The following is a 12,376-nucleotide window of genomic DNA, read 5'->3' on the forward strand; positions in this document are numbered from 1 at the left end:
TGAAAAGTACAGATCAGCCATAAGTAACTATAAGGGTGACAATGATATTTGATGGTTAATGTTTTAAAACATTTGTTAAAGCTTCTGCAAGCTACATCCAAATGGAATTCATGTTGTATAGGCTACCACAAAAACAGATTGGCTGAGAGAAATTCTTCACCACACGGTGTGCTCTGCAGTGAATCCTAAATGCCTTGTGTGATAAATACTATATCCACGCAGTGTAACGATGCAAAACACGACACAGAAAGCCCAGAGGAGGGGAATTCCTTCCAGTAAGGAATGCGGGTGCTACAAATAATGCAATTAGGCAAAACGTGTAATGAGCAAAAATCTGACCGTTTCCCAGAGATCCTGTTCTCATGTGCAGTGAAGAGGCTCTCGTAGGATTTCTTTCTCTAAATCTCAAAATTCTCATTTCAGAGCAGGTTCATTGAGTGCATTTATGGAAATTTAAAGGCAAACAAAGGAATTAACGAAGATCATCTTAATATGTGATTATCTGTGTGAAGGACTTTGGTCATCCACAAATCTTTGGCTATATTGAGTATGGCTGAGCAGATGGGGATGAGATTTGGTCAGATTTATTTACTGGGCTTACCAAAACGTGTAGGAGACATAAGGCTTCCTGATTAACTTACAGATGTTGTACTGAGAATTTCCTAACCCAAGGGCATAGTAAATGCCATTTATCGGTAGTTAAAACCCCGTGCTCATAGATTATCTGTCCTGAAATGTGATGAAGAAAGGGATAGGTGGATTTGTTTGGAAGGTCAGTATATTGGTTTGAAATGTTTTGTACCTTTGCTTGGGGCTACCTAGAGTATGGCAAAGAATGTAATGTAGTACTAAAGTACAAGCACACACTTTGACTGACAAAACACTTCTACAGGTTGGAGCTTGGAAAACTGTGGTTTGATATCAGCAGCAAGGTCTATCAAAGGACATATCATTACTGCGTGTCATAAGAATGGTACTAACATAATAATATCTAACTCCTTTTCTCCCTCATTTTCTTTGTCCCTCAGGTGAAATTATAAACTGGGTTGCATTAGATCATGAGAAACAAGCTCACCACCAGTTAACTGTGCTAGTGACTGATCATGGGTCACCGCGACTTAATGCCACAGCAGTTGTATACATCTCGGTGATGGACATCAACGATAACAAGCCTATCTTCCCTCAGGTTGCACCTGGAAAAGAGCTAAGCGCCAAGGTCTGTAGAAGCCCTTGCCCAGCCTGTGCTGCGTAGTTAGGGCTTGTTCTGAGCACCACCCTGTGGCAATAGCTCGAACTGTAAATTGGGTTTCAGTCTGCATTCCGGACACTGCACTTCGTGCAGTGCCTGTGGTCAGGCTGCTACCTGGGCGCACTGCAGAGTGAAGCAGTCAGTCACAATGAGACGTTTTCCAGTCTGCCTGCCCAGCATACTGCCTGCAATGCCTGATCTAACTGAGATTCAGTTAAGGTTAATTAATTGAGATTCATCTACCAGCCAGAAGTTTTTTGATCAATGTGAAATGAATAATTTATCACCCCTAAAGTATTTAAATTGCCTTTTTGCTGTAGAACTGAAAAATCATTAAACAGGAACAGTATAACACCGAAACAGAGACATAGCAGATTCTAAATTTAGACCCTGATATATGCAGAACTTTCAAAACTTGCAAAATGATTTCCCACCCTTGTAGACTGCTAGATACAAAGGATGTGTATATAATTTTGTTTATGCATGTAGTAGATTTTTTTAAAAAATTCTGACCTCCAAATCTGTTATATTAATATATATATATTTTAATTAGTGACATATGCTATATATATATGTGCAGACAGTAAAAGGGGATTGATAAACTGCATTAACCTTTTTCTGAAATGTTATTTGCACTGACCATAAACATCACTAAAATGTAAAACACAGAAGCACTAAACTTTTGTGCTAAGGAAATGAATTTGTTTTAAGGCTCCGTGTTGCATTCATGTTTGTAAGTTATTTATAAATTGCTTGATGACAGGTTCTGGAAGGGCAGCCATCAGGAACACTTATCACCACTATCTTTGCAAAGGACTTTGATTCTGGGAACAATGGTGTCATACTATATTCAATGGAATCAGGTAAGAATTTAAAGTGGAATTCATAAGCAAAAATGCAATGAAATAGAGTTTTCAAACTGGCATATACATGTATACATGCAGGATTTCACATCTCTCTTGTCTTTATTAAAGTAATGGTGCCTGTGTAAAGAGGACCATTATGTATCATGTAAATAGGACCATTATGTATCTAATTAAGCATCTCTGGAGGCATGAGGAGCTTCCTTCTTTCCCTTCCTTCCCTGCTGCCCTGCTTTCCCAAGGGCTTGGTTGCTTTTGTGGCCAGCCAGAGAGCATTCAGACAGTACTCACAAAGGATTAGGACCATGATCTTGTACAGTACAGTTTAGTGTTTCAGTCAGTTGTTTAACATCAGAAAGGAAAGATGATCTTCCTTTTCCCATGACCAACTGAAAATTTTCCTGCTAGAAGAATGGTTCTTGACAGTCTGAGACAGGGATCAGAAGGATCAGCGGATTATCTGGGCAAACAATGAGGCTTGTGGTTTTTAGTTCATATTATTATTAGCCTTTTTTTAGCCTTGTGTTAGCCTGATATAGCATTGCTGCTTAAGAACACTTCTCCTTTTTAGTTTTTCCCTGAACTCAGATGTAGCACCCAACTTTATTGGCAGTGGAATCAGTGGCAGAGTAGTCCTAAATGAGAATGTGAGTGGGACTGAGGCATGGATACTGCTAAGAGACATAGATGTCATCTATTTCTGTCAGGTATCACTTACTACATTTTTACACAAGGGAGACTTCCATCTGCAAACAGTGAGGAAAATGTCTCTTCCTCCTGTTTTAATTTGTTTTTGGTTCAAAGCAGCAAAAGATGCCAAGAACTGAACTTTCTTTTATTTTGTACGTGCTCTATTTTACTGGCTTACTGCAATCAATGTCTTTTAAGCTTGGTGTATCATTGTGATAATTTTCACATTCAATACACTGTTTCATCAGAGAAAGAAAGCATTTCCAATATTTCTGTCTGCTCAGCAGCTTTTCTCAGGTATTCTTTCCTCCTTAGGCAGAGTGCAGATGGGTGCTCAGTTGGTTTAAACTCATTATGATTATTTGTCACTGCTGAGTAAAGAACAAAATACCATAAAGCTACTTTATTCCTCGATCTTCAAGGGAAAGGGAGTCTGAAGCCTCTTCTTGCCAAGGGTGAAATTACTGAAAGATTCCTTTGGATTATGTTATAATGTGTCTTTACATACCCTTTGGACTTCTGTGGGGTAATGGAAGGATTTTAAGATCCGAAATTCACAGCGGCCAGAGAGTTAACTCTGCTCTCATCCACCAAGAGATGCTTAAAGAAATGAGACATTTAACAACTCTATTGAAACCTTTGCAGTTGAGATGTATTTCGGTAATCAGTCTTAAATTTTATTGCCATATTTTTATTGCATTAATTTGGCTACAAGTGACCACCTCTTCCAAAAGGATTTGGAAGAAAAAAGGAAACTGCAGAATGGGTAGTATCCAACCCTTTGTTTGGTGGGTGATGGTCTGGCAATCATGGGAAGTATTCTTAAGGGGTTGCTGCCTCTCAGCAAATCTCACTGAATCCCTTCAAACAGCACACTGGATTTTCTTTTGGCTTCTCTGTAGAGCCATCAAGTCCCCTCTATGAGAAAGAATTCAAAATACAAAAATGATTAGCAACACAAAATATGACTGGTCTTGTAAATGCTGTCTCTAGAAAGGACAAAAGAATAAAAACAGCAGCAAAAATAAGCAACAACAAAAAGCAATACTAAAATAGCTCTCTAAGTCTTGGAACTAGATATCTTTCTGATAAACAGTTCCAGAAACAGCTGAGCTACTCTGATACTAATTTTTGTCATTGCTTTTTGGTTGGCTTTAACATCTGCTCTTTTGTTTCATGGTGAAGTTCTTGCTTGGTTTATATTTAAAACAGTGTTTTCTAGTTTGGGGACACGGTTCAGTGCTAAAATCTGAGGAAGAAATATGATCTGATTTAAAGCCATACTTACTAAACACAGTTACCTGGTTAATTGGAGGACTGGAGAAAAAGAAATACGTCAAAGAAATGTAACAATAAATAACAACAGAAACAATAGATTAAGCTATGCAGGAGGGCTAGTAACAAATGTCAACAAATTAAACAAGCAAAAATCTGTAAAGTAAAACGTCAAGAAATAAAAATGTTGGGAGGAATCACCTTTCAGAGTGTATTTCCTTCAAAATGCCCCTCACTTTTCCAAGAAAATGAAAACAAATCATCCCTACACGTTCATGTCTGGAAATGCATGATCATATGGTCATACCCCCCTCACTTTTGTAGTATCACTAATTACCTAATTCAAAAGGAAGTAAATCCCAGATATGTTTGTTATCCCTTATGGCTGCCTTTATGATTGTCAATAGGTTATATTATAGACTTTATACCAGAAATGAGCCTGTATTTGTAGTGCCTCATAAATGATTGCTTGTGTGCTAAGAGTAGCACTGGCAAAGTAGAGGCTTTTACAATTGCCATTGGACCTAATCTGCAAATACATTAAAACTTGACCACTAGAGTGCTGTGAGAAGACTAGTTTTCACTGCTAAGACACAAACTGGCAAATGTTGAATGTAGACAAGTGAAAAGCCAGTATTTGCGATTCACTCCAGCGTGTTGTGTAAGCATCATGTGGGGAGCATTCCAAGCCTGGCGGAGGGCTACAGTTCTGCAGCAGTCCCACGGTGTTCAAGCTATTTCAGAGCCATGGCACTGCTTACTTCTTTTCTATTAAGAAAAACAATTTTAATTTTATCTCAAAGGACAATGAGATGGCCAAGGCACCAAGTATTTTAAAGACTACGTAAAATACATTTCTTTGGGAAATTAGGCTGCGTACTGAGGTTGCTACTTTGGGGGGAAAATCTTGTGCTGCTTTCTGTCTGCTTTTTGGGCCATTTTGCCTGGGTGCCAGTCCTCCTGGAAGGCTTGAATGTTCTCCCAAGGTTCACAGCCACACATTGCATTGCAATATTTTTGTCCAAATTTGCGGATTCTGTGGTTGTGTTTGAGAGCACAGAGTTGAATAAGTGCCTGGTCTTTGGAGAACTCAAGTGAATGAAAGCCTGGTGGACAGGTCAGGCAATGAAGAGCTAGAAAACCTGAGTGAAACAGTGTATTGGTTTATTGGCAGGTTAGAGTAGAGTTAAAAGCACAAGAAGAAATTGTGGTGGCATTGGAGTCTAGTCGCTGACATACATATTTTTCTGTTCCATGGTTTGTTTGCTCTTCTCTAACTCCTTTCTGATCCATTTGTCTCATACTTTTTTTCTTTGTGCATAAGGGGAAACCCACAGGATGTACGATAAAAGGAGAAGTTGCCTAATTCAGGTGACTTACAGAGATGAAAGTTGGGCAAATGTTTCTGGAAGTGCAGGGAGCATGAGCTTTTAGAGAAACAACTCTTTGAGCATAAAACTTAAAACCACCTTTTTCATTGCTTTGAGCTCCCCAAAAAATAACGTGGAGGATTTGGAGTGTATTTAGAAAGTGAGCAAGCAAGGACTTACGTTCACTTGCCCTCTGTTATCTTGGGCAAAAGTATTTAAGTGATATGCCTGTTCTCTTAGCATGTGTCATCTGTTAAATCAGTGGCAAAGCAAGATTGGCTGTTTAAGAAGGCTTTTGAAAATCAGAAATTGAAGAAAACGGTTTAGCATCAGAATATAGCATAAAAAGCTGTTTGTAGATGAAGGGAAATCCATTGCATGGCAAGATTTTTTTTTCTTGGTTTATTTATTTATTTATTTATTTATTTAGATTTAGGATCAAATGTCTCCACTTTGAAATTGTCTAGAAAGAAAATAAAAAATAGACTGATAAAAATGTTAGTAAAATAAAACCAAGGCATTTCAGCTTTGACTGTCTTAATAGTGTGGTACCAGATAAAAAGACAAAAATAAGAAACAATTCCATAATGGATGTTCCTAAGGTTTCTGGTTATACAGGCTCTTCCCAACATGAGCAGACTGTCTTGTTACTTAAGTCTCCATTAAAATACGCTAAATTGATGGTTTCAAGCAATTCTTGGATTTTAGAAGAATGATAGTCTCTAATGAGTAACACTACAGTAGTTTCTTTTCTGACCGGTTCTTTTATGTTATTCAGAAATGTAAATTCCTTTCTCCTGTCAGATAAGCGTCAGCCCTCCTGAAGCTCTGAATGATGCCTGTTTCAGTTGACCTTAACTATGTGCTCTGTTACTTCAAATAGAAAAATGAGTATCGGTCTTTATGGTAGAGATACTGACCATCCTCAGTTACTGCTGGAGCAGTGGTAAATCCTTGTAGCTTCTAGCTCAGACTGCAGTTATGTATGTGCAGTATTTTCTTGTTTTCCAGTATTCTATTTTGGCTCAATTTTGTAACTACAGATCTATTTTGACTGGGAAAAAAAAAAAAAAAAAAAAGCAACTGTTACTGTTTTTTGTGTTAGCTCTCACTATTAATTATTTTAAATGTCAATTTTAGCAAAATGTTAAAAATATTTACATACAATTCACATTGTGTTCTCTTTTTCATATCTTCTTTGCTGTTTTGCTTAGCTGGGGTTTTGTGTCATGAAGCATTATATTGGACAAAATAGCATATCTATGCATGTAGATATACTGTTGGGACCTAAAACTGAAAGGTAACCAAAAGCAATTTATGAAAACGGTAATATGGCAGCATTAATATTTTGAAACTATTGCAATGCAGAATGTGAGACTGTATCATTCAATATAATTGTCACTACATATTGCTTCCTTTTGTTGGCAATTTCCTCATTTTGTTCCAGACTGTGAGAGTCAACCCAGAAGGGACTTGTGGAGCATTAAAAACCTATAGTCAGTCAAAAATAACAGAATAATGTTGGGAAAAATTATTTGTTAGAAAACTCTGTTTTCTAACTAGCGAGCTCAGTGTTTGTTCAAATTCTACAGGTGCAAGTATTTTGCAGTTAGAGGCAATGTGACTGGGTATATGAATGAATACTTATATGTGCAGCTAACTAATTTTCATGTGCAGATTTGGAGAATATAAACAGCTTCATGCTCGCTTAGGTGCCTATGGAAATACAGTTTTTTATGGGTATTTTTTGTACTACATCTGCATTGAATTTATTTTTACCACAGTTGCTTATTAGAATAGCAGCTGTTACACTACATGACTTTGTTTAACCCACCAGCACACCTTATTAAAAATTCATGTAGCAAAATTGTTTGTGTACTATTTTAAGAGAGAAGTAGTTAGGACAAATTTGATTTTCTCAGTTTCTAGTAATGTACATCAAATACTACATATTTTCCAATTTTACTAAAGACTGGGAGTGATTTCTGTTGTGCTCCCTGAAAGTGGAGAAGAAATTGCAAAGACCTGTTGACTCTTCTGTGGTAGTTCATTTTCTTTGAAACTGAAATAAATGTTATATGATGCAACTACTTGTAGTAATTTTAATTAGAACTTGCCAATTATTAGCATGAGGACAGTCCTTGGTGATGGATGAAAACTTAATTTCCAATATTCACGTTGCTTTGGAACAAATCAGTGTAAGATGCTAGTCAGCCCCCGATGTCTCCCTGTTCAGGGCAGAGGCAGGGCAGGCTGCGTCACTGTGGTTGCATTGTTTTAGGGGTACAGGGGTTTCTTTGCTGACTCATAGTCCACCAGGGACGTGAGCCAGCTGTGTATCCAGCACCACCTAACTGACCCTTCACGCCACTTCAGAGAGAAAGGCCTTCTCTGGCTCTGCTTGCCAACTTTGGTTGGAAACAGGAGTGGCAGTCCTGGGGTTTTTGCTGCACTCCTGATGCACACACCATTAATGTGAGCAACATCAATACAAAAGTGAGCAGTTGCTTTGGTACTCCGTGGTGTTTCTCTCTCTGAATTTTTAAATCCACAGTAAACAGGTTATAATAATTATTTATTAAATGAATTGAACCAAATAAGCCTGTGAAATCCAAACGCCTGCAAGAGTTCCCTTTCCTTTCTGTCATCCTCCTCCTTACTCGTTAATTACCATGTTCAGTGCCATGGAGGCATTTGGCAAGCTAAAGAGATCTGTAATAACTGATACCCATTTTTTCCCCTTTAGAAGAGGGTGCAGGATGCTTCCAGATTGATGCTGTCAGTGGGGAGCTGAGAACGACCTGGTCTCTGTCATATACTGAGAGATCAAACTACAGAGTGACAGTCACTGCTAGGGATCAGGGGATGCCTTCCCTTCAAGAACACGCTGCTGTTTTCATCCAGGTACTTGTTTGTATTGGACAGGTAGAAAAACTGTGCTGCATACTTATTTTCTTTTAAATAATAACAAAATAAAAAATCAGTTCGGGAAGAATCCAGGGAAATAAAATGAAGAAAGGAAAAATTTGGAAATAAGCATGTCGTCTCAAATTTCTTTAGTCTAATTCGTTTTCTGTTGAGTGAGGAAATCTGGAAGCTGGACAGATAGAAGCTAAAACACGTGTTGGAGTAGATGTTGTTTCTCAGCTATATTAATATATTTTCTGAATTCTCTGTCTGTGCGAGGACAGCTCATTCACTTGTGCTGGTTCACAGAGGGCTGCTCTGCATGGGAGTGTGAAATGGCAGCCTGTGCTCTTCCTGCGGGCAGCAGGTCTGCCTGACCATGGCCCTCTGCACACTCTGTCACTGGGTGTCACCTGTGCTGTTTGTGTTTGGCAAAATGTGTAGCACACCATGCTTCCTTGTGCAATCCCTCTGTGAGAGTGCTGAGCTGCTGTCCCAGAGAGAAAGGCAGCTGAAGTGCTCTGGAGCAGGGGCAGAAGTAGCAATGTTGGAGACACCTATCTTTGGATGCCTGCATATCAGGTGATGATAGACTATGTTGTCCCTTATTTTTTTCATGTGGAAATGAAAGAGAGAATTATGGAGTGACTGGCCAAGGGCTGTTTGAACTCTGCTAGCGCATGTCAAGTTTCTTTCCTGGCTTTTAGGCATAGTTAGTATAATTACATAGCCACAAATGATAAATGATTAAACTGTCAATAAAATAATTTTCATTACACTGCTTCTAATACCAATGGGAAAATATGGCAGTCTTTGTGCTTCTGTTATAGGTAATCCCACTTCCCCCATGGAGGGGTGTCTTCTCTCAAGATTTCAAGCACTTGATCATACCTGAGAACTTTAAACCTGCACAAATACTGACTTCCGTAAGGCTTCCTGGTAATCATCTAGCAACTAACAGGAAGCTGTATTTTAGTATTGCTGAAGATGTTGATGATGTCCATTTCGAATTGGATAATTTGACGGGAGACCTTTTTCTTTCCAAGGAACTTGACTATGAAACAGCTTCACACTTCCTTTTACAAGTTCTTATAAAGGATTACAATAATAATCCTCCACAGAATAACACCGTGTTCCTCAGTATTGATGTAGAAGATCAGAATGACCACTCCCCATGTTTCCAAGATGACTTCATAGTGATTGGCATAGAGGAAAATGTACCTGTTGGGACTCTGGTTTACACATTCAATGCAAAAGATGGAGATGGCAGTTTTCTGAACAGCAAAATACAGTATTCTGTGGAAATGAGTAGCATGGCTGAAAATCCATTTCTTATTCACCCTTCATATGGCACCTTGGTCACAGCATTTCCACTGGACAGGGAGATCACTCGCTCTGTGATCCTTACAGTGTCTGCCACAGACCAGACAATAAACGTGGCTGATCGCAGACTTGATTCCCTGACAGCAAAAATTGTTATTCTAGATATCAATGACAACAGTCCCAGTTTCATGTCTTCATCTCTTTCCTATGTTGTGGAGGATGCAGAGGTGGGCTTCCTTGTGCACCACATAAACGCAAAGGATCCTGACGAGGGAAGAAATGGACAAGTTACATATCACATCATTTCAGGCAATGAAAACAAATCATTTATATTGGATAAAATCACAGGTACTATAACTTCTGTCTACAATCTGTACACTGTGCTTATCATGGTCATATTTGGAAGTATATACCGTGCAATACTGAAATACCACATTACTGTGGTACTCTACCCCTGGTGATGAGCATGGTGGTGCTACTTTCAATATGCATGCTCAGTGAGACTCAGCTCAGAAATTTATGCATGGCACTGTGACTGTGTTGTGCAGATGTACTGAAATGCCTTCCAGTAGGGCATTGAGGGAAGCAGGGAAAAAAGTGTGTGCAATGAAATATTTCACTCAGATTTTTACACAATGCATACTTAAAGCATGTATACGCACCTACATTGATATATGTAGATGCTATATGTAGAGCTGCTAATTGTAGAACTAACGTGCAAAAAGAAAACAAAGCTAAGTAAAAACTTTAAGCCAGGAGTTAAATAAAAAGAAATCACTTCAACTTCACTTCAATTTCCATGAATCCCAATTTTCCCTGATGTCAAAATGAGTATTTCTGGGTGACTGTGAAGGGAATGATCTGCTCCACAGTCTGGAAGCCTTGCAACAGTGGCACAGAGTGCACTGCGATGCTACTCTGAAGCTGTGAGTGCTGGACCAACTAGCGTCCTAACCTGGAGCTTCCTTTCTTTATAACAGGACTCCTAAGTACAGCCCAGCTTCTGGACCGTGAGGTTCAGGAGCGCTACAGTCTGACGGTCATGGCTATTGATGGTGGCAGCCCAGCTCTCTCTGCAACTCAAGTTCTGACCATCGTTGTTCTTGATGTGAATGATGAGAGACCAATATTTCTGCAGCAACTTTATGAGACTGCGGTTCGTGAAAACCAGGATCCAGGGGAGCTAGTCATAAAGGTGGAAGCTATGGATAGAGATGCAGGTAATTTCAGTCCCTTTGCTATAAATTTCATTGTGAACACTGTGGACTGATCAAATCTTGCTGCCTGATTAGTATATCAAATATAAACTGAGTGCTTGGGTGATGTGGATAGCTCAGCGTGCTCTAGATTTCATGTGAAAACAGCCAGAGTATTCTGGTTATAAGTCAGAAAACAATGCTCATCTCCATTAGAGTTAATATTTGAACATTTTGTTTCTCTCCATCAGTTTTGAATAGTTTTAAAAGTTATGAGATAGGGTCCTGGTTTTGTAAAACCAGTAAACATGCACTAATCTCTTCTGACCAGAGAGGGGCACTGTCATCCAAGATTTTCCAGGTAGCTGAGCTACGAAGGAATTTTGGAAACCACTCTGGATTTCAAATACGATTTTACATACCTAAAAATACTAATGCACTGCTTTTCCAACATACATGAGATGGATGAGTAAAAAGGGTGGTTCATAATCTCACAGAAAATAGTGAAATGTGAGAGAGTCTTTGCTGAGCAAATAAAAAACTCCAGTTCTTCAACTACCTGTTCTTTCGGGATATCTGAAATGCATATGACGCTACAGGTGGTCTGTGTGCTGGAGACAATCACACCTTCAGGAATACCAAGCACAGCATATACAGTTGATGTAACCTGAAGCAGTTGCACAGAGTTTTTGATCTGTAGTGAATAAAATCTGAGGAAAGAATTAAACTTGTGAATATTACTGCAATTGACCTAAAACTTGTCTCAGCTTTGTCAATGACTTTCTCTTTAACATGTGTTTGCTTTCTGCACATCTTGAGAATGGTTTAAGTTTGTGCTATCCAAAAAATAAAACTTGTGAGCAAAATCATCTTGTGTCTCCAGTAAGATTTACCATTTTAAAGTAGAGCACGTACCAATTGTGAAAGGGTGCTGTGAGATGCACAGCTCAGCAGAGATGCTGTATGGGAGAGCTATTTCTCCACAACTATGTAAAGTATTCAGAAATTAGGAAGGAGTGGGTAGTGTATATGAACATCTTCATGCCATTTGAGCAGTGTTACCGTCTAACTCTGTCTCCCTCACTCTTCCATGTACTTTCTTTCCTTTGCTCTATAAAAACAAAGGCTGAATTGGATGTTAAAAATTTTTAGATAATACAGAAGAGGAATGGGAATTTGTTTGAATTCCTCAGTCTCCTTTCTCCATTCCTTATGTTCTTTTATCCCACGTTTTGTGGGAAATACAACAGAAGGGAAATATTGGGAGCCATTAATAGGAGGGAGTGGGACTGGCTTGGCAGGGTGGAGAGGAAGGGCACTCCAGGTCTACCAGGTGGCATGTGGCTGGCCAGTGTGCACCTGATGGAACAGATACTTGAGGCTGGAGCAGTGTTGGAGCTGCGTTGGGTCCTTCCTGTTTTGTTTGTTTTGGGCGTGCTTATTTTTGTTATTATTAATTATATTTTAGTTTATAATTTTTCCAGTAATCAGAGCCCTTCTGTT

The 12,376-nt window shown here is 39.0% G+C and overlaps 1 protein-coding gene across 1 annotated transcript in view; it reads left to right on the forward strand.

Moving 5' to 3' along the window:
• The window catches only part of DCHS2 (dachsous cadherin-related 2), a gene marked incomplete at both ends in the record, with an annotated part of 105,596 nt that overhangs the window by 66,494 nt on the left and 26,726 nt on the right, over window positions 1-12,376 (forward strand). Inside the window, 5 exons of the mRNA XM_084286064.1 lie at window positions 1,029-1,216; window positions 2,013-2,112; window positions 8,194-8,351; window positions 9,185-10,025; window positions 10,658-10,897. Coding sequence (XP_084142190.1) covers window positions 1,029-1,216; window positions 2,013-2,112; window positions 8,194-8,351; window positions 9,185-10,025; window positions 10,658-10,897 — 1,527 coding nt within the window. The remainder of the gene's footprint in view (window positions 1-1,028; window positions 1,217-2,012; window positions 2,113-8,193; window positions 8,352-9,184; window positions 10,026-10,657; window positions 10,898-12,376) is intronic.

Source organism: Netta rufina, assembly GCF_964035555.1.
Source record: "Netta rufina genome assembly, chromosome: 4".
In the NCBI taxonomy this organism is placed as follows: Eukaryota; Metazoa; Chordata; class Aves; order Anseriformes; family Anatidae; genus Netta; species Netta rufina.